We start from the raw sequence: 21,364 nt of genomic DNA on the forward strand, positions 1-21,364 counted from the left end.
CGAGCTCACGTGTGAGGCCGGCACGCGCGCCGCTCGGGCCAATCCCCGCGGCCCCGCTCCCGGCGGCCTCGGCCAATGCGGCCGCGGCTCCCGGTCGTGACTCCTTCCGGCTTCCCCCGACGTGGCCCAATGGACGCGCGCGCGCTGCGGGATTGGCGCGCGGGGCCGGCGCCGCCAGCCGCGCCAATGGGCGCTTGCCGCGTGCGGGCGGGGGCGGGGCCAGACGGCGGGGCCGCCGCGGCGGGGCTGCTCCGCGCGCCGGGCCGGGCCGAGTGCAGCCGAGTGTAGCCGGCCGGTGCCGAGCCCAGCCGAGCGGTGCCGAGCATGGCGCGGTTGCCCAGCTGGGCGCTGCCCTGGCTGCTTCTCTTCAGTTTCCTGCCCGCCGCAGGTACGTGCGGGACGGGGCGGGGAGGCGGCGGCTCCCCGGGTCTCCCAGCCTGGGCCGTGACGCCGACGGCGCGGGGCCGTTGGGGAGGAGCGGCCGGTGCTAAAGTGCCACCCCAGCCTCCTGTCCGGGCCGTCCTTGTCTTGGCCGCCCACACCGGGAGCAGGTTCTCACCAAGGGATTGTTTTCAGAGCCGGTGGCGGTGATGTCGGTGGACGTGGGCAGTGAGTCGATGAAGATCGCCATCGTGAAGCCTGGGGTGCCCATGGAGATCGTCCTGAACAAGTGAGCGGCTGTTCCGGTGCGCCGAGTGCGCCGCGGGAGCGGGGCCGGGGGATCCGGTGTGTCCCGCCGAGGGGCCGGGGGACCCGGTGTGTCCGGCCGGGGGACCCGGTGTGTCCGGCCGGGGGACCCGGTGTGTCCCGCCGGGGGATCCGGTGTGTCCCGCCGGGGGATCCGGTGTGTCCCGCCGGGGGATCCGGTGTGTCCTGCCGCGGCTGTAGCCTCCCCACCCGCCCCGGGAGCGGGCGGAAAGTGAGGGTGGCTGGGACTCGGTCATCCCTGTTCCTGTGTTGCTAGAGGAAGGCTCCCATCCTCCCGCTCAGGCTTGTGACTCAGTCTTGCCCCAGGTAGGCAGCTGCGGGGCATCGTCCAGGGCGGTTTGTTAACTCACCTTTAAGGTGTTTGGGTGCGCTTTGGGTACCTTTCCAGCAAGTGCCGAAAGCCCACGTGGTTAAGGACAGGTTGTGGTGCAAACCCAAAAGGGCACCCAGTTCCCACCTGTCCCCTGATTCGTCGTTCCCCACAGAGCCAGGTTTGTTTTTGCTGCAGCTGTTCAAACCCCACACTTATAGCACAGGCAAATCTCTTGCATTCAGCTGCTGCTGCTGCAGCCCATCCTCAAGCCACCGAGTGAAGAATCTGCAGGTGAGAGAGAACATATGATCAGGTACATCCTTGATTTCTGGGAGTCTGGAGGTAACAAGGAGATTGCTCACACAATTCCCTGAAATTTAGCAGTTATAGATACAATGAGGGTGGAGGAAAGCAAAATAGTCTAAATAAAAGCACTGAAGGAGGGGGTAGCTTCTGTGGTAGCCCCTTAGTCCTGGAATGGGAACAACATCCTTCTTCACTGGAGACCGGAACGTTCACCTGTTCCAACTGGTTTATTCCTCTTTCTGTCTCAGGGAGTCACGAAGGAAAACACCCGTGGTTGTTTCCTTGAAGGAGAGCGAGCGTCTCTTTGGTGATAGTGCACTGGGGATGGTAAGATTACCTGTTCACAGAATACATGTATTCCACATTGTGATAAACGTCTGAAACAGTGTTTTATTGTTGTCCTGCACTTCTCATCTCCTTGGTGTGTTATTGGCTCTGTGTAATGTCTGTGTGCTCATACTCCCATAGCAAGAGTTGTTCCCCACGTAATCTGAGAGAGATTGGTTTGAGAACAGCGTAACTGAAGGAATGCAAGTGGATGATGTGGGTTTTTTTTCTGCAGTCCATAAGGACACCCAAGGTGGCATTCCGATACTTCCAGGATCTGCTGGGTAAGCGGATCGATAATCCCCACGTGGCACTGTACCAGTCTCGATTCCCAGAGCATGAGCTGGTGAAGGATGAGACAAGACAGACTGTTATCTTCAAGTTGTCCCCGTAAGTGGCTACTTCTGGGTTCTTTGTGGGATGGATTTCAGCTGCTAGGCTTCTGCAACTCACTATTGATGCCATCATTTTCTTTCCCACTGTAGAACGATACAGTATTCTCCCGAGGAGATGCTGGGGATGGTCCTGAACTATTCACGTGGTCTGGCTGAGGAATTTGCAGGTTGGAAGGATTTAGCTTTTTCTTGTTTGTATATGTATGTGTTTGTACACTATAGGATTCAAATAGAGACCAAAAATGTTCAGAAACCCAGGGGTTTTAGAAACAGGATGTTGGTTCTCTCCAGCTGTATGCTGTAAGCAAGACTTAGCAGCTATCCAGTTATCATTTGTTTCTAATATTGGGCAAGTTTGGGATCTTAATCCTACTCTTGGGGGCAGACACCCCATTTACCACCTAGCCCTGCAGTGAAAGAGTCTTACAGGCAGTCTTTGGAGAAAAATGTTTTCTGTCTCATGTGTGTAATCAGAGTGGAGGCACATGGGAGGTGGCTGCAGGGGAGAGTGGAAGTGGCTCTGTGAAGGCTGTGCTGTAGCTGTTCTGGATGGAAACTTGCTGTTGAAGCTGAACTAAAAGAGCAAAAATAGCCCTTTGCTGTGAAACTTGCTAACAGAGAAGAGGCTGTCATGCAGGTTTCATGCTGTGTTGCTAATGAAATACTATAGTAATGAAAAGTGGATAAATCACTAGGAGGCTTTGTCATGTGCTCAGTGATACTACAGCCAGTCCAAAGACTTTTTGCTGGAGAGTGAATATGATCCAGTGACAACGTTAGGCTCCATGAAGATAGTATTTGTTGAAATGGAAGGCTACCCAGAGCATTTGAGAGTATCCTGACACATGAAAGAGAGGTCAAGTAGACTTGTGGCTTTGTGAAATATGCCAGTCTGCTTGGTTTCAGTAGGATACAGAGAGATTCATCCCTAGGGACCCTGACTGCTGCTGCAGGGTTGCATCCTGTGTGAGTCTTCACCTTGCCTCCTCTGGGTTTGCTGCTGTCACTCTGTCTCAAGAAGTCTTAGCATGTAGCTACACTGATGCAGAGTTCCCTGCAACTGTTTCAGAGCAGTCCATCAAAGACGCAGTGATCACAGTTCCTGCCTACTTCAACCAAGCAGAGAGGAGAGCAGTTCTGCACGCTGCCCGCATGGCTGACCTCAAGGTGCTGCAGCTCATCAATGACAACACGGCTGTAGCGTTGAACTATGGAGTTTTTAGGAGGAAAGACATCAATGCCACGGCGCAGGTAAGTGCATTTGGGAGATGCAGAGAGTCCTGCCAGGTTGCCTGCATTCAGGGAAGAAAGTGCTGCAGAAAAAATCCAGAGAACTTACAGTGGACTCTGCTGATCAAGCAATCTCCTCTGTTTTCATCTGTTCATCAACAAGACAGAGATTAAGCCCTGTGTGCATGGGTGGTGAAGCCTGAAAGCTGCTGGAGTGAGGGCAGATCCTGGGAGTTCCCATTTTGTAAACCTATATTTGTTCTTTGCCCATCAGCTGGAGAAAGTAACAGCAGTGATTACTTGAAGTATTGGAACATTGACTCAGAATTACTTGATTTTCTTGAGGCTGAAGAAAGAGCAAAACTTTGGGTTTTGAACTGTGAAATAGATTAGAAGTTTTGTTGTCTCCTTCTGTCAAACATGACCCTGAACACTGCCCGTGTTTGGTCAAAATATGACTCCTATCCTTAGGGTATAAAGTCAGTCCAGGGAGTGGATAGCTGTGGCCTGTATCACACTGAAAGGGTTCTTTCCTTATTCGTGGGGTATATCCAGGTGTTTCTGCTTCACTGTCACAGCTTTTCTTTTCAGAATATCATGTTTTATGACATGGGAGCAGGAAGCACTGTTTGTACTATTGTTACATATCAGACAGTGAAAACTAAGGACTCGGGAACCCAACCTCAGCTGCAGATCCAAGGCATTGGGTAAGAATTCCACGCAAGTTGCACAAACTTCACAGGTCTCAGGAAAGAAACCATTTGTTCCACAATCTTCTCATCATGTAGAATTTTGCAGTGAGGCTTCAGTAATTTAGATAGCCGAAGGGGAAACATTTGGAGCAAGACGGCTCCAGTTGGGAATAATTTTCGTGTTGCTGTCTTTTGCAGGAGCTAACTGAGAACTTCCAGGAGCCTAGAAGGGAACCAGTGTACTTAGTTTGACTTAGGCTTGCCTTTGATAGCCTCAAGCCCTGTGAGCCTATTCCATTTCATGTAATTTTATAGAGTGTATCAGTTGGAAAAGGAAGAATACACTTCTAGAGAGGAATGAAAATGCAGTGTACTTAATGCATTCCCAGATAAAGAGGGGAATGCTGTGCATACCCAGCCCAGCAATTTTAACACATTTATATTGCTGTTCTCAAGAAAATACCTGGGACCTGATACAGTTGTCCTTTGGCTTCTCAGCTGTTCGACATTCTTGGCAATAAGGCATTTACCTAAAATATTATGAAATTTCCTGTTGAAAGGCTGCTGTGGTAATGAATCTCTTATTTCTGTTTTTCTTTCTTTCATTATAGTGTGTTATTTTGGGGGGACAACTTTGTTCTTTCACAGTCATTACAGCTGATAATACGGCAGCTACTTTTGACCACTTGCTGCTCTGCATATTTGTGAAATAATACATGAAATTTATATTTCAGTTTTGTTTCAGATATTACACCTCTGTTCATTCTTTTTCTCAGGTTTGACCGTACTCTTGGAGGTTTAGAGATGGAGTTTCGCCTCCGGGACTACTTGGCAAAACTCTTTAATGAGCAGCACCCTTCAAAAGATGTCCGGAAGAATCCTCGGGCCATGGCCAAACTGCTGAAGGAGGCCAACCGCCTGAAAACTGTGCTGAGTGCGAATGCTGACCACATGGCACAGGTCTGAACTTCTGCTGGGGGCTTCTGCTTTTTTTTGGGCTAAGTGTGGGGTGGGTTGAGGACTGGTGTAAGGGAACACTGTCCCTCTGCAGCACAGGTCTGCTGAGGAGCATCGCTCCTGGTGGTCCCTCTCAGCTTGTGCCCGCTTGGTACCACCGGTGATTGAGTGGATTGAAGAAGAGTTACTCGTGTCAAGTATGTTAAATAAACTTTCACTGAGAGAAGCTGTCTGTTACACCCATGTTCCATGCTCTCATCACTTTAGCAATGGTAGGGTTCAGATGAGTGTGGTCAGGTCTGTTGTGTGTTATAAAAGCCAGAACTATTTGCACACTGGGCAAGGACTTTGATTGGAAAATGCTCCACAATTAATTTCATTCTGCCCGTTTTTTTTCTGGACAGATTGAGGGACTGCTGGATGACATAGACTTCAAAGCCAAGGTCTCAAGACAAGAATTTGAGGATTTGTGCTCTGACTTGTTCAAGCGTGTCCCAGGACCCGTGCAGCAGGCTCTGAGTAGCGCAGAGATGAACATGGTGGGTTTAAGAAAATTCATTACCAAGCCTGAAGCTTCTGTGTGTGGAGCTGTTGCCACATCATGATTGAGGCATCAGTGGTTGTCTTATCAGGACTGTTAGGAGGTAGATGCCTCCTATTGTGACAGTGATGTTGGTGCTACAGAGAGTTTGCCTGCTGCAGTGTCAAGCAGGAGTGTGTCACACTTCCCCTGCACTATCTACCAGAAATTAGGGACTTGGAGGAGGGGCTTCTTTGTCTTAAAACACTTTACTCTTGTGCTGTAGGTTTGAAGTAATGATGTTTCCCCTTTTTGTCTTGGATATTGGTTCTGGTCTTACTCCTGAAGTTTTAACTGAATGAGTCTGGAAACAGAATTACAGGTGTTTGGGCTTCTCCTTTGCACACTCCCTGTTGCGGGCTGCAGTTGGACCAAACCTGTGGCAGTCCTTTGGAGGGAGTCACTGCAGGTTAAATGCTTATTTTTCAGGGTGCCGCAACTCTTGATCACCTTTGGGCTCTGATATTCAGTGCAAGATACTGAGTTACCTCTTTGAGTCTCTATTTCTGTCTGTTCAGATCCAACCGGCTCTTGGGGTCACTGTCTCCTGTGGCATTGAGCTATAGTTTGTCTAATTTTGAGTCAAGCCCCATGTTTCAAGTGGCTTGAAGCCATGGTCATGTTGTCACCGTTTGACAGACCTCACCCCACGTGCCTCGTTGTTGGTACAGCTGATGTTCATCTGAGATCTGTTGGGCACTGGCCTGCATGGGGACAGTAGGGTGTAGTGCGGGTGTTCTTAGAGCACCGTGTCAGCACGTGGTGACTGGGGAAGGAGCATAAGGAAGCCCTGGACCTAGCTTTCCAAAATTGCTTTCTTAAGACAAGGTGACTGTTTCCAATCCCTAGGATGGAATTGACCAGGTGATTCTAGTTGGCGGTGCCACACGGGTCCCCAAAGTGCAGGAGGTTTTGCTGAAAGCTGTGGGCAAGTGAGTATGTGAGGCCCCCTTCTAGTCTGTCTCCCACTGACAAGCTGCTGTTTATGTAGAGGCTGCAAACTTCATGTCTGTTGCTTTTCACTTCGTAGAGAAGAGCTGGGCAAGAATATCAATGCCGATGAGGCTGCTGCTATGGGTGCAGTCTACCAGGCAGCTGCTCTCAGCAAAGCCTTTAAGGTGAAGCCCTTCATTGTTCGGGATGCTGCTGTGTTTCCTATCCAGGTAACCTTTGGTTTTCCTTCTCTTGTGCAAGCTATGGGGCTGTGCTGGGAGAAGCAATTCCAGGTTGGAACCTCTTGGCTTCCTTTGAGTATAGAAGCTCTGGAGATCTTTCTGCCAATCTAATAAAGAAAGCAGAAGGAGGTCTTTACAATAGAAATGCAGTATCCAAGGAGCCAGGCATATGTAAATATCAGTCGAGGAGTATTTGCCTGCCCCCTGACTTTTGCATGGCGCAGAGCAGCCGAACACTGCTGATGTAAGATGCCACAGTTTGCAGTTGCTGAGTGTTATTTTCTGTTTGTGATGCAGGTGGAGTTTACTCGGGAAGTTGAGGAGGATAATAAATCCAGGAGTTTAAAGCATAACAAGAGGATTTTGTTCCAGCGCATGGCGCCCTATCCCCAGCGCAAAGTAATCACTTTCAACCGCTACACAGATGACTTTGAGTTCTATGTCAACTATGGAGATCTGACATTCCTGAGCCAGGATGACCTGAGGTGAGTTAAGCCTAGCACCCGAGCCAGCAGCTCTGTGGCAATGCAACTATTATCCTCTGAGTTCTCTGCTTTTGTCTCTGTGTCATCAGAGTTTTTGGATCTCTCAATCTCACTACTGTGAGGCTAAAGGGAGTTGGGGACAGTTTCAAGAAGCACTCGGACTATGAATCCAAAGGCATCAAAGCACACTTCAACATGGATGAGAGTGGTGTACTGAGTCTTGACCGGGTAAGCACAACCCATTGGGATGGTTGTCAGCTGATGTATTTTTCAGTTCTATCCCTCTCTCTGGTCCCTGCTTAAAACTGATCCTGAGCTTCTATTTCCAAGGTGGAATCAGTGTTTGAGACCTTGGTGGAAGACAAGCTGGAGGAGGAGTCAACACTGACAAGTAAATGCGGAACTTCGATACTCATACTGACTGTTGTTACCTGTAGATGCTGAAATAACTAGAAGCACTGTGTTTCTTTGGGTTTGGTGTGTGCAAGTTACACAGTCAGACTGCATGTGTGGCTGTCTGTGCACACAAGGGGAGGTTGGAGAAGTATGAATCTGGAGTGTGTGAAGCTCACCTACACTACCAAGGGAGCCCCTTGGTGATCATTGCAGTTGTGAGGGGAAGGACTGACTTTCTTCCTCTGGATATGTAACGTTTTGAATTTTTTGTCTCCCATCAACAGAACTGGGAAACACTATCTCTAGCCTGTTTGGGGGTGGTGGCCCTACACCGGAGACCGGAGAGAACCTGACAGAGTCAGTTCAGGTGAGCCCCAGGGTGACTGCTACTGGAAGGAAGCCCTTTTCTCTTGCTGTGGCAGTTACATAGAATTACCTGTTCTGTGAAACATTGTGTGGAATTTCCACATTTTAAACATTGTTTTGCTTTTCACTTTACTTGCTTGTGATGACCAGGAAGAGGAAGAGAGCCTAGCTGAAGGAGTTAAAGAAGAACAGAGGGACAAACAAGACCAGAAAAGCCATACTGTAGATGCTGGTGAAGAGCAGGGACAAGAGAGAGAGCAGTCTTCAGATCAAGCAGAAACTGCCTCTCCAAAAGTAGAGTCACAGAGAAAGGAAGAAGGCGAGAAACTAGAGTCTCAGGTGAGCATCAGATTAAAGGAATGGGACTGGTTTCAGTAACTAAGAAATGGCATTTCCACAGTGGAATTCTCCCTTCTCTGAAATGCCCTGCCTTTGAAAAGAGTTGCAGAATCTGAAAATGTTCCCTTGCTTGAGAACATACTTTGTGTTACAGGGTCCCAAAGAAAATAGAGAAACTGCTAAAGAGGAAGAACCGTCCAAAAGTTCCAGTGACAACACAGCTACCAAAACAGAGGAAGAGAAGATCAAAGCACCCAAGAAGCAGAAGCTTGTCCATGAGATCACCATGGAGCTGGATGTAAATGATGTCCCTGACCTGGAGGAAGATGAACTGAAGAGCTCGATGAAAAAGTAGGTTGAAATGGCTCTGCTGAGTTAGAACTCTAGATAAAGGAGGTAAATTGCTTTGGAATGGTGATGGCTCTCATAGAGCACTGCTGACCTCAGAAGCCAGTGTGTGTGATGTGCTGCTCAATCAAAGGCACTTGCTACCTTTCATTTCTCTTCTCTTTGCTTGTTAGACTCCAAGACTTGACGATCAGAGATCTAGAGAAACAGGAAAGAGAAAAATCAGCCAACAGCTTGGAGTCATTCATCTTTGAGACCCAGGTAAGAGAGGGATATAAAGAAATGAGAATTCCAGAAAAGCAGCAGAAGTGTTTTGCACAGCTTTTGGCTGATCTGAGTAAATTGTTTAAGCTGGGGGAAGCTGATTTGAAGAGTCCAGGTTTTGTCTTTCAGTCACTTTTTCTAATGCTATTAGGCTTCCCAGGCCCATGTTTCCTCAATACAAAACGAAGCTTCCCTTCAGCATGTCTAACACTTTGAAAATTGCCCCCAGACTGTAAAGAAGCTACAGCTTCTTAGGAACTGTTGTGTAGAAGAAGCAACTAGTGTTAAGCGTGTGTGAAATAATGACTGTTGCAGTGTTACCATCATGGGATGTGGGTGTATCTACACCTGGTGTTATTACCATTGTGCTCCTGGCAGTGCTAGGAGCAGAGCTCAGATTTGGAAGGGTGCAGGCAACACCCCAGCCTAGTTGCAAGTGAGTGCTCTGGCTGTTTCATGCTTCCAGGTTCAGTGGTGTTTGACCAGAGTGCTTGCTCTGTTTTTGTAGGACAAGCTTTACCAAGAGGAATATCAGTTTGTCTCAACAGAGGAGCAGAGAGAAGAAATTTCCAAAAAGCTTAGTGAGGCTTCCAGTTGGATGGAGGAGGAGGGCTATGCAGCTGCAACAAAGGTATTGCTATGTGCAGTCAGGATACCAGTCAGCTGTCACTGGCATGGGAGTGACCACAGAGGCTTTGTAATCTGGTTATTGAGAGTTTCTTGCTTCATCAGTGCATTATGCACAGAACAAAATAAGAAGCTGTCCCAGCCATTGATGTTTTTACAAGAGCTTCAGCAGGAACCTGTTGACTGATGGCTTATTCATGTGGCTCTTTTTACTGCACTGAAATTGTGTATTTGATAGAGTGAAAAACAAATGCAGTTATAACTTCCTGAGTTGGCAGTGTTAAACAGTGGTCAAACTAAATCTCTCCTTTCTCCTCTCCCCCATTTTCAGGAGCTGAAAGACAAGCTTTCAGAGCTGAAAAAGCTGTGTAGGAACCTTTTCTTCCGTGTTGAGGAAAGGAGAAAGTGGCCAGAACGCCTGGCTGCTCTAGAAAGTCTGCTCAATCACTCCACCATCTTTCTCAGGTAAGGGCAGGCTTTTGGGAAGGAATGTCATGCAACTGGTCATGTAGGAGCTGCCAGCAGAGTGAGACCAGAGTGAATGTGAAAGTCAGTGGTCCTTTCTGAGAAAAGGCAAGCAGGACCCTGCTCCCTGGTGTCCTGTTCTGTGGGACCTGTGAACAGGCACACATGAGCTCTGCCCAAAATAGGGGGCAGGAAGGGTCCAGTGTGGTTGTTGTGATGTTTTTATATTACTGGAGCTGTAACCACAGAGTTGCCAAAGTGCAGTCTGCTTGGCTTAACAAAAATAAGCTTTCTTATCTACAAGGGGAGCCCGAATGATTCCGGAGTCTGACCAGATATTCACAGAAGTGGAACTGAGTACACTGGAAAAAGCCATCAATGAAACAACGGTACTGAAGGATGGAGTGATGCTGGGGGAGGGTGGCGTGGCAGTTTGGGTTGTGACCTATACTTTCATTCAAGGTCATGGAGTAGAATGTGCATGTTTTGGTTTTGTGCCACCAGCAAGTCATTTGTGTGTTTCAGTATTTCCTAATGCCCAGCCTGACCCCATTGTGTCTCGGGGGAATTGTGGTTCCTGTGTTGCATGTGGAATTGTCTCCAAGGTGGGGGTCGAGCCCAGTGATCTGACTGCGCTCGATTTTTAAAGGCAGGCGCTGGGTTTTGTTTCTCTTTGTCCCATGGGTAACTGAGAGGTTGGTGGAGATGTAGCATGGAGGAGAGCTGTCCTGAGTAAAGCAGAATAGTCAGGGGCAGTGACATTGAGACACTGTGGTATACAGCAGTTCCCAGAACCCAGAAGCATTCCAAAAGCACCTCTTCCCTCACATCCCACAGATTTGGAAAAATGAGACACTGGCTGAACAGAACAAGCTTCCCCCTACTGAGAAACCTGTGCTGCTCTCTAAAGATATAGAGTTCAAGATAGCAGCCCTGGACAGAGAAGTTCAGTATCTTCTGAATAAAGCCAAGTTTGCAAAACCCAAACCCAAAAGGGAGAAGAATGCCACAAAAACTGATTCAGGCAAGAATACTACAGCAGCCCCTGAGACTGAGAATACTATCCCTCCCACGGAGGGGAAACAAGAAGGTAAGTAGCAGACTTGGAGCATGTATGTAACTCCCTATTATATAATTACCACATGTAACACGTGGTGTTTCTCTTGATTGAATGGGAGCTAAAGAAGGGAGGACAGTAGTTGACTGTGAGATTGAGTTTGCTCTTAATTTTCAAAGACAGCTGGGAAAATCTATGTAGAAATTATTTTCAGATTTCCAAGGATAGTCAGTACCTGTCTTGCTGGCTTGTTGACTTCTAGGAAAGATAAGCCATTTGGAAAAAAAACCCAAAAACTCTTGGGGCACTAGGACTTACAGTTTTTTGAACTTTCTAAGATCCTCAGGTCCCAAGTGCCCTGGTCCTTTTAAATCTGGAGTGCTGTTTGTCAGCATTTCTGTTGGTTCCTCTGGTCTGAGCAAGGTTTCCTGCTCATAGTCACAGCTCCAAAGGTCATCTGCCTGTGAAACCAGTTAATCTCCAGGGCTTCTGGGGACATAAAGCCTGGCACTCGGAGGGGAATATGGAGCAGTTTTGTGGTGCTTCTCTTGAGTGTTGTAGAGTGATCTGCTGTGAGAGTGAATTATTACAGTCCTGCTGAGGCACCACAGCTGGCTGGTTTAACCTCACTTTTACTCACCTAATATCTTTGCACTTTGTCTCCTGTGTGTTCTCCCTTGACTTTTGTTTCTTTTTGCTTTAAACATAGACAAACCGGAGGATATAGATCCAGCCAAGGAACCTCCTACAGCTGAGAAAGCAGCAATAGATGATAAGCCTGGATCAGACTCTGGTGGGTAAATGTTTTGCTAACAATCTGGAACTTGCGAGCTACAAGTGCAGGGTGTCTGGGGTCTCCTTTGCAGATTTTTATCTGTAAGAGGTAGTATGATGGTAGAACCCCTGATTCTTGATCCATTTCTGCAAACAGGAAGACAAATTTTGGTTCCTTGCTGTTCCTATGCTTTTGTTGTTCAGAGTGGAATTCTTATGCACCACTGCTGCTTTGTGCCCCTGTCCCTGCAGTCTGCAGCCAGTCCCACAGCTGTGAGACGGGCTCTGCTTGAGAGCTGCTGTGCTGCTCCTACTGCCAGGGCAGCACTGTTAACAGAGGCAGAGAGTTCATGTCTGGAGCTCCATGGAGCTGAGCGTCAGCCCCCAAAGCCTTTGTACCATGGACTGCAAGTTTTATGGCAGATTTTGCAAATGCTAGAGACTCTCAGTGCTGCTTTGTATGCTGTGAAAACCACTGCAGTGTGAAACTGAGTTTGCTTCATCACACAGGGTCCAAAAAAGAGAAGGCAGAAGCTGGAGGAGAAAGCAGGAAAAATGATGAATTGTAACACCCTGAAATCCCATGAGTGCCAGCATCTATTTATTTCCTTGTTACTTTCTTGTTTTTCTTATGGACCTGGTTAGTCATGATGTAAATGGAACACAACAAGAGTCTGACAACACAATGGGCTAGAGATGTAAATTTATTTTTTTGTTCTTTCTGCAGATTTTGCCTCTACTAACTTAGTGAATTGATTTTTGTTTTTCTTCTGTTATGTGTGGCAGACTGCCCACCAAGAATTGTCTCTGTTTCAGTACAGAAGTCACCAAAATGACTTTCCTGTGGGGAGAAAGCAGTAAAGAAACATCTTAAGGTGTAGGAAGTAACTTGGAACATAAACTCTTGTGAAGATGATTACAGAAGGATATAGACCTGAAGTGCTGTTGTCTTTGCATATGAGGCCCTGACTTAGAGCAAATGTGCGATTTCAGCTGGTGGGAGGTGTATTAATATTTGGATTCGTGGGAAGGTGGAACAAAATTGGGAAGGCAGATGATCTGTGCTGTGAGATATGGCTGTGTCTGTTTTCCATAGGCTGTTTGTAAAAACTGTCTGTGCTCTGTAGCAGAGTCTAAAAACCATGGGGTGAGACTTGACAAAAAGATTCTGTTTATACTTTTAAAAGTTCAGAAAAGGCAACATTGAATGCAGAGGAGGGGGAAAGATGGGCCGTGTTGGCACATCCTGTAGTCAGTCACAAGGACAGTGACACGGATCAAACAACCAAACCTGGAAAGTCTAATGGCAACTGCCTTCCTTGATATTTTGTGCACTTGGACCGACTTAATCGTGTGATCTTCCTGTCCCTGGCCGTGACCTCCTGCCTCCACGGACCGTCCCTGCTGCCGCCACACACACGAGTGGGGTCCGACGGCTGCGAATGTGCGTCTGACATTGTTCTTCATTCTGGCCTCTTCAACCAAAAATAAAAACGACACTTCCTTGTCAGGCGGTGCAAAGCGGTGCGGTGTGTGCCGGGAGCTGGGGCGGGCCGGGGCGGAACTTCCGCGGGGCGGGGCCGTGTCCGTCCGTCCGTCCGTCCGGGCGCTCCGGAGCGCTGCAGCCCGCGGGGAGCGATGGCGGCCGGCGGCTACGGGCGGTACCGGGCTGTGATCTTCGCGGCCATGTTCGTGGGGTACACGCTATATTACTTCAACCGCAAAACCTTCTCGTTCGTCATGCCCGCCGTCATGGCCGAGGTGCCGCTGGGGAAGGACGACCTGGGTGAGTGTGGGTCCCGGGCCCCTCCGCCCCGTCGGCCCGGAGGTGGCCGTGCTGCGGGCTGAAGCACCCCCGGGCTCTGCCCGCCGCAGGTCTTATCACCAGCAGCCAGTCTGCAGCCTACGCCATCAGCAAGTTCATCAGCGGCGTCCTTTCGGACCAGATGAGCGCCCGCTGGCTCTTCTCCTCCGGCCTCCTCATGGTGGGCTTGGTCAACGTGGTCTTCTCCTGGAGCTCCACCGTCCTGGCCTTCGCCGGGCTCTGGTTCCTCAACGGCCTGGCTCAGGGGCTGGGCTGGCCACCCTGCGGGAAGGTGCTGCGGAAGGTGAGTGCTGAGAAAGGTGGGGGAACTCGCCACTGCTCTCTTGATCTGTTCTGGCACCAGGGCTATGCAGATCGTCCTTGCTCAGAGTCCAGAGGGACTTCTCAGTCCCTTCCAGCCAAGGAGGTCTAGAACACTCTGCATTCTGCAGCCTGTGCAACAAGTTTCAGTGCATGGAGATCTGCTTCTTCTAGCAAAGATTCAGTTGTAGCCCTTGCCCCTATGTGCCTAGAGTTCTGTCCCGTAGAGACAGGCTTTGTTGGAATGAAGTATTTTAGGCGTGGACACACAGGACTTCTTGTCTCTGCTGCTGCAAGTCAGGGTTTGCTGTGAGTCAGGGGCAGTGAGCATGGTTCTGTCTGCACGCTTGGGCAACTTGGGAATTTCAAATCACAGGTGGTTCAGGCAGAAAACTGGATAAGATGGAGGAACAGCATGAGATGAGTCCCTAAGCTGTATGTACTTGGGGTTTGTGACAACCTAAAAAGACCAGATTGTTTTCTCCCTAGGACAGACGGAAAGGAAATTGGTTAGCTTTATGCTGATCCCTCACAGAAGATTTAAAATCCAAGAATCAATGTACCGCATGTACTGGTGGGGTGGGGAAGAGATAAACAACTTCATTGCCCTTCTGTGGAGCACCTAGCCTCCCCTAACTGATGAGGAGAGGGCTGCCCAGGACAGTTGAATGCACAGAAAAGAAGGGCCCAAATAACAGAAATAGCAGCCATGCTGTTTTCTGAAGATGTTCATGAATGTAGATCTCAGACATTTTCCTGCTGACAAGAACCACCCAAGTGGTTCTGGCTCCGAGTGCTCCTTGTAATGCAGAGCCCATCATGTCTGATACTTAATGCAGCAGCGAGTCCTAAAGTTACCTACCCTATGACTCTCTGCATATCCATCCAAGTTTCTGAGCCAGCAGACCTCTCCAGGAGGACGCTGTTCCTAGCAAGTGAGTACAAAAACCATGTGCTCTTAAACTTGCTTCTCCTGCCCCACGTCTCAGTTTCATGGTCTGTAAATGGAAATAACCCTGAGCTGGCTCACAGTGTGAGCACCTGTCAAGCTCTTATGGCTGGCACTTGAGTAATATTTGGAACTCCCTGCATGACTAAAGTAGTGAGGTGTGGGTGATCCCTCTGCCTGTTTTTGGAGTTCTGTGTCTGAATTTCCCCAACCCCACATCGTGGGCCTCAAGGGAGGGTTTTCAGGTATGCTGTCACTCTTTTACACCTCATGCTGTTTTTCTTGTTGCACAGTGGTTTGAGCCTTCCCAGTTTGGGACTTGGTGGGCAATCCTGTCTACAAGCATGAACTTGGCTGGAGGCTTAGGCCCCATTGTGGCTGCTCTTGTGTCTATGAACTACGATTGGCGCAAGACTTTGTCCTTCTCTGGCTTCACCTGCATGGTTGTCTCTTTTGTTTGCCTTGTCCTGATTAAAAATGAGCCGTCAGATGTTGGGCTGCCCAACATTGAACCAGGAGCCAAGAAAGGGAAGAAAGGTGAGCATGTGACTTCAATGCAAACAGGCAGTGCCTTCTGTCTGTATTCTGGTACATGTGTCCAGAGATGTGTCCAGAGATGTGTCCTCTCAGCATACCGACACCCCTATCATCCCCAGTTTCTGAAGTCACAGTTTGCCAGGCATGCGATAATGGGTTGATTGTAGCAGCTTTATTGTGATAATTGAGGTTAGAAATGGTATAAACCAAGGCCCACTGTGATCTTGTGGGAAGGGACTGGTGTAGGGATTCCTGAGACTGTGACAGAGCAGGGGAAAAGCCTGCTGTTAGCCCTCTGTTAGCCTTGCTCTTTAGCCTGCCAGCAGACACCTTATGTGTTGCTGAGATGCTCAGGGCTAGCTCTCCCCATATATGCCAAGTCTTCCTGCCACCAGCATCCCTGTTTTCTTGGAGCCTTGTGTGCTCAGATTGTGAATGCAGTTTTGATGGGGCAGTGGAGAGAGAAAAACAACAGCAGGGAATGCTTCCTTACATCTGACCTTCTGTTCCTCTGCTTTGGCACTGGACAGGCAGTTCTCCCCTCACCCCACCTTAGGCTCTCTTGACCCCTGGCTCACGATGGACTCTGCTCAGTGTTTCTGTCCTAACCTAGGACATCTAGTTAGTAAATGTTTATTCAGACCACTGAGTGTAGTGCTTCTCTGACAGCAGAACCTGTGGATGAGAATTGCAACACAGGTTTTCAGTAGGATTTTAAAGGCCAGTGGAAACTCAGCTTCTGTTCCATGCCTGTGCTGCCAGACTTGACCTCTTTGCATAAGAAAAGAATATTGTTTCCCCAGAGCATTCTCTGTGGAGAGCAAGTTTGTTGGTGTTCCTGGAAGACTGATTCAAAAATGAAAGTAGCGTCTGAAAGCATCTTTGTTTGGATCTTTGCAGTGTCTTTCACAGGCACAGCTTAAAAACACTCCCAAAGAATCTAGAGGTAATTTTTCTAACAACCTTAGTGAAGGGTTTACTCGCAATAGAGAAAATTTCTGGAAGTAGTGTTTTGATTATTCTTTTCAAATCTTTAATGAATGTGGGATAAAATGACAGAAGAGATTCTGAAAACACCAAGACAAGGGGGAGGTAGAGCCATTTACTACCGTTCAGCAGCTGTGAATACCTCCCTGTGTGGCGATGTTCTCATGCGTGGATCCTGCTTGCAGAACTGTCTGCTGGGCTGCTGGTTGGTGTGGCTTGAGCTGCAGTAACATTCCTCCTGACCTTCCTACAGGTTCCTCCAGCGACAACAGCACCTTGACAGAGCTGCTGCTCTCACCATACCTTTGGGTGCTCTCAACAGGCTACCTGGTCGTTTTTGGAGTGAAAACCTGCTGTACTGATTGGGGACAGCTTTTTCTCATCCAGGAGAGGGGACAGTCCATGCTTGTGGGTAAGATGCAAAACTGCATTATTAAGCTCTGGGGCTGCAGTCTGGGAGGTGTTGCCCAGAGTTTGCCTGGGTAGAGGCCCTTCCACCTGAGGGACTTGTTTGCTTACCTCCTAGTTGTCTGCTTTGATACACACAGGTTTTGAAATAACTCAGTGATGGAGTTACTGCATGCCCCAAGCACCCCAGTGCCAGGGTGCCTTTCTGGGACTGGCAGACAGGCATTCCTGAACAGGGATGAGCCAGATGGTTGTATCCAGCAGAGCTGCTCAAGTCCTCTGTGAGCTTACAGCAGTGGGACTGGTCTGGAGCCCACAGCAGCTTTTCTGTTTTGACCAAATCTGATGGACCATTCTTTGCTTCATCTGTGTTCTAGGCAGTTCCTACATGAGTGCCTTGGAGATTGGGGGCCTGGTGGGAAGCATTGCTGCTGGATACCTTTCTGATAGAGCAGTGGCAAAAGTAAGTCATGTGCACCCTCGGGCATGCTGGGCAGGGAACACAGCAGCAATCTGAGCTGCTTCACTAAGCTGCTCAGGCAGGGTGCTGTCCCTGTGAGCACAGCAGAGAAACCAGCCCACACTCACTTCTTCCATGTGCATGGGCACAGCTGCCAAACACTCCAGAAGGCACTGGGGAGTAGCTCTGCTGATGTTAGGAGTTGCAGTATGCCTGTCAGATTTGAGGTGTTTAATCTGTTTAATTTGTTTGCTTTACTGTGGTCTCCAGATTTTCATGTTAAATAACTGTTTGCTGATAGTTGTCTTCTGTCTAGAAAAAACTTCCACGTTAAAATCCAGTGATGGGATCTAGAGGCAGATTCAGGATGGAACTGATTGATAACTGAAGTATTGTTCATTACTAAGAGCTTTTGTTTAGCACAGTTTGACTGTGTGCAGCCCTTAATACACACTAACAAGGCGTGCCAACTGATGTGCTGTTGATGTGCCATCCGTGTTTCTGACTGGGCTGTGGATGGCGTTAGTCACTACAAGTATAAAAGGAAGTCCCTCCAGTTTCTGACTCTCAGTTTTCCTTCCTTGTGTCACAGGTGGGCCTGTCAAACTATGGGAATCCTCGGCATGCACTGCTGCTTTCCATGATGGCTGGGATGTGCGTGTCCATGTTTCTCTTTCGGATCACAGTCACAGGTGACTCTCCCAAGGTAATTCACATGCAGCAGCTGGCCATCGCTTATAGGGGTGTCCTGGTTTAGGGTAGCCCTAGAACAGAGAGGTTTGATGACAGGGAGCATGATTGGTTTTTTCCCCATTCCCAAGGGTTTGTTTGCACTATAGAGAAGCACTGGCTTAACCTGGCTTGGGGTGCTCCTGCAGGCAGCCTGCCTTCCAGGCTTTGCGTAAGATGTGACTTGCATCTGCCCTTATGATTGCTAAGTAAATAAAACTTCTTCTCTCCTTTCATTTTTTTCTTCTTCTTCAGGAAGACCACTTCTGGACTCTAGCCTTGCAACCTCTAGCTGATCTTACAGGCCTAAAAGAACATGAGGTTTCTGCTTGCATTTTTTCTCCCTCTGCCTGTTTCTTCTTTCCCTGGTCTGCCTTACTCCTTTCCTGAGAGGCTGGTTAGCACCTCAGAACTTAGAACCAGGGCATTGAGAAGAGATTACTGTAAGTTTGGTAAAAGAAATGTTTTCTTATAATAATTTGAGTACACTAACTGACTTTAAAAAGTCTAACTATGTAACTTCTAAGTTTTATACAGAAGGCTCTAAGGACTTCTGTTCATCAGGTAAAATAGAGCCAGCTAAGGGATCTTGTGGGTGAGGTCAGAAAGAATGATTCTGCTCTGGCAGATGCATTCTTACTTAGTTTCTGGCAAGTGTTTTCCTAACTCCTTTCTGTTTCACATCTGTAAAACAAGATGGCACTTACTTCTTTCTGGGCTTTTTGAAATGGTGCTTGCAATTCTAAAAGCATGTTGTTATGTGGAGGTGTTACTTATCGTTCGTTGTGCAAACAAGAGACTGATAATTTTGGCCCAGATAGGTTTCTTAGAGCATAAGCTATCATTGAAGTTCAGATTGTTGGGGTTTTTTGTGGGGTTTTGGTTTTTTTTTTTTGGTTTCTCAGTTTAGTAACATAGAGGTTATCAGAAAGAGGTGTCTCACAACTAAACATGCTCTGATCAGTCCCATTCATCTAAACTGAGAAAAGCTTTCAGTTGGTAGCTCCAGGATTGTTTATGAAAGCAACCTGATTCACAGTTCTTTCCCATGATTTCATGGGCTCATTGTCGTCTTCTCTTCAATGTTCTGTTTCTTGGAAATCAGCACAGGATGTGTTATATGCTGTGGGGGGCAGAACTGTGGGAGGGAGGAGAGCTTGCACTGGCCAGCAAGATGGAGTGGTGGAGATGCAGCTGGTCTTTATGGATTTGGGGGTCTCTACAGGCTTCTGGCTGTATCTCTTCTGGCTGCAGGCTGGGGAGCTGGTGTCAGCCTGAAAATGTCAGAGCTCCCTGGTACTGTGTATTGAATCTGAAAATTGTTAACAGTTGCTAACTGACAGTGGTGAGGTTCACAGATCCTGTTTCTGATTTAAACTTGCTTTGACAGCTGTGGATTCTAACTCTGGGAGCTGTGTTTGGGTTCTCCTCGTATGGGCCGATTGCCCTGTTTGGGGTCATAGCCAACGAAAGTGCCCCTGCCAACCTGTGCGGCACCTCCCATGCCATAGTAGCCCTCATGGCCAATGGTAAGTAATAACCCGTTTCCCCAAAAAACAAAAAAAACCCCATGCACGTCCCTGGGTGCCAAGCTACTGATCATGGGAAGGCACCTAAGGAGGGAGAGATAATGGAGCTGGAAGCCTCAGGGATGCTTTCTTGCTGTGCCTGACAGGTTTTGCATTGTGCTTTAAGTTCAAACCAAGCCTGGGGAATTGTTACATACGCAAAAGCAGGTATTGATAGATAATATGGGAGCGCACAAGTGTTGTTATCTTTCTGTTTGTTTTTCTTTACAGTTGGGGGTTTCCTGGCTGGACTGCCTTTCAGTACAATTGCCAAGCACTACAGCTGGGCCACAGCCTTCTGGGTAGCTGAAGTCACCTGTATCGTTAGCACAGTGGCTTTCTTCTTCCTCCGAAACATCCGCACCAAGATGGGCCGGATTTCCAGGAAGGCTGACTGAGGATAAGCTGCTTGGTGGAAAGGATGTTCCCACACTGACGTGAATGATGCTCGTTTTTGTTTAACTGGCCTAGGAGTGAATTTACCTATTGCTGCAATCTAGATAAAAATGTCTCAACTTTTCATCCAGTGTCAGGTGCCAGAGGGCACAAGGTTCCTGCTACTGATCACCTTTTCCCTCAAGATGTGATAATTCACCTAGTTTACATTTGCAATGATTTTACTGTACCTCTTCCTCACAGCACTGTTAGTGAAGCAAGCAGGCTCTGCAGCCCAAGCTTCCCCACTACAAGTGTTCTGAAATGACTGGCTTCAGGTGCACTTACCTGTAGTTTTGTCATTATTGTTTGTCTCAGCCATTAACAGAGACATTAATCAGTTTCACCGCTCAGGGCCCCTGAACCGAGCCTTTGCTGCCTGCCTCTGTCCCATCCTACTGCATAAGCACAGCTGTCCCAGGTCACTTCAGCATGAGCTCTGTGTGTGCTCAGCCACATGACAGCAGCAGACCAGGGAATGGCAACGACTGCAGCCCAGCCTGCTTTGACGGCAGCAAGGCTTTAGCTGTATGTGAGATTAGTTGCTAGGAGTGAGGAGTGTGTTGCTGTGGAACAGCGGGACGTGCTGCAGCAGGGCTTTCCACAGCATTTAGAAATAGGCATGTTTCCAGGGAATTCATAGCATTTAGAGAAGGTCCTTCTAAGTGAACTGACCCCACCTGGTGCAATGTCTGCATACAGTGTTAATGATTTGCAAGGGAGGCAGCTGCCGCCAAGGCAGCTCGTAGACAGTGCTCTGCAAATCAGCCAGAACTATCCCAGCAGCAGGAATTGCAACAGCAGCCACCACCAACCCACAATTTCTGCAGCTGGGTTTCATGATAGCCCACATTTCTAGCATTGGCTTGTATTTTTTCACTACAAGGTGTGAAGACTGGGATGGTTTTGGTCAAGAGTTGCATCTCTCACTACTGCAGGCAGGGGCTTGGGCTGCCTTTGAGTCAGCCTTAGTGGAGCCATCATTGACAGCCTTAGCAGTCAGGTCCAGCACCCTGCAGTAAGTACACTCAGGTATTTAACCAGGAGTTTGTTGAGTATTCTTGTTTTTCCCCAAAAGGATTTACTGTTTTAGGGTCCTGAAAGAGGCAAGTTCAACTCGTAAAGAACCTGCATGTAGGTACTTTGCTGAATACCTTCGTTGCAAGAGTAGTTAGCTAGCCTTAATTTAAAAAATGGAACCGGGTTACATTTTGTACTTAATTACATGATGATCTTCTGTATGTGAAATAAAAATAGAGCAGTGTCACAAGGGCCCTGGTTGTCTTATGGAGAGTGGTGCAAGCAAAACCACCCAAACCCACCTATCCTCTTGAGGTACCACTGGCACAAATACCCTTGCCA

At 48.2% G+C, this 21,364-nt stretch overlaps 2 protein-coding genes across 3 annotated transcripts; both read left to right on the forward strand.

Annotated features, from left to right (window-relative positions):
• The first annotated feature begins 234 nt into the window (after window positions 1–234).
• On the forward strand, window positions 235–13,314 carry HYOU1 (hypoxia up-regulated 1). The gene is made up of 24 exons (XM_058856923.1): window positions 235–388; window positions 577–670; window positions 1,576–1,654; window positions 1,890–2,044; window positions 2,140–2,216; window positions 3,119–3,300; window positions 3,871–3,986; window positions 4,748–4,931; window positions 5,333–5,467; window positions 6,358–6,440; window positions 6,539–6,671; window positions 6,981–7,168; window positions 7,258–7,396; window positions 7,499–7,559; window positions 7,849–7,931; window positions 8,081–8,269; window positions 8,424–8,620; window positions 8,791–8,878; window positions 9,390–9,512; window positions 9,840–9,973; window positions 10,278–10,362; window positions 10,811–11,063; window positions 11,740–11,823; window positions 12,315–13,314. Exons 1-24 carry the CDS (start codon window positions 325–327, stop codon window positions 12,371–12,373), a joined length of 2,985 nt encoding a protein of 994 aa, XP_058712906.1. The 5' UTR covers window positions 235–324; the 3' UTR covers window positions 12,374–13,314.
• A 55-nt stretch (window positions 13,315–13,369) lies between these two features.
• Window positions 13,370–21,274, forward strand: SLC37A4 (solute carrier family 37 member 4). 2 transcript variants are annotated; one of them, XM_058856926.1, is made up of 9 exons: window positions 13,370–13,590; window positions 13,680–13,912; window positions 15,172–15,415; window positions 16,656–16,814; window positions 17,188–17,273; window positions 17,863–17,976; window positions 18,255–18,320; window positions 19,390–19,528; window positions 19,799–21,274. In XM_058856926.1, the coding sequence occupies exons 1-9, from the start codon at window positions 13,443–13,445 to the stop codon at window positions 19,963–19,965; spliced, it is 1,356 nt and encodes a 451-aa protein (XP_058712909.1). In that variant the 5' UTR covers window positions 13,370–13,442; the 3' UTR covers window positions 19,966–21,274. The 2 variants fall into 2 exon arrangements, with proteins under 2 accessions (XP_058712909.1, XP_058712910.1); XM_058856927.1 differs by lacking the exon at window positions 18,255–18,320 and having other exon boundaries at window positions 13,373–13,590.
• The last annotated feature ends 90 nt before the right edge of the window (window positions 21,275–21,364 follow it).

This window comes from Poecile atricapillus, chromosome 25 (assembly GCF_030490865.1).
Source record: "Poecile atricapillus isolate bPoeAtr1 chromosome 25, bPoeAtr1.hap1, whole genome shotgun sequence".
NCBI classification, from domain to species: Eukaryota; Metazoa; Chordata; class Aves; order Passeriformes; family Paridae; genus Poecile; species Poecile atricapillus.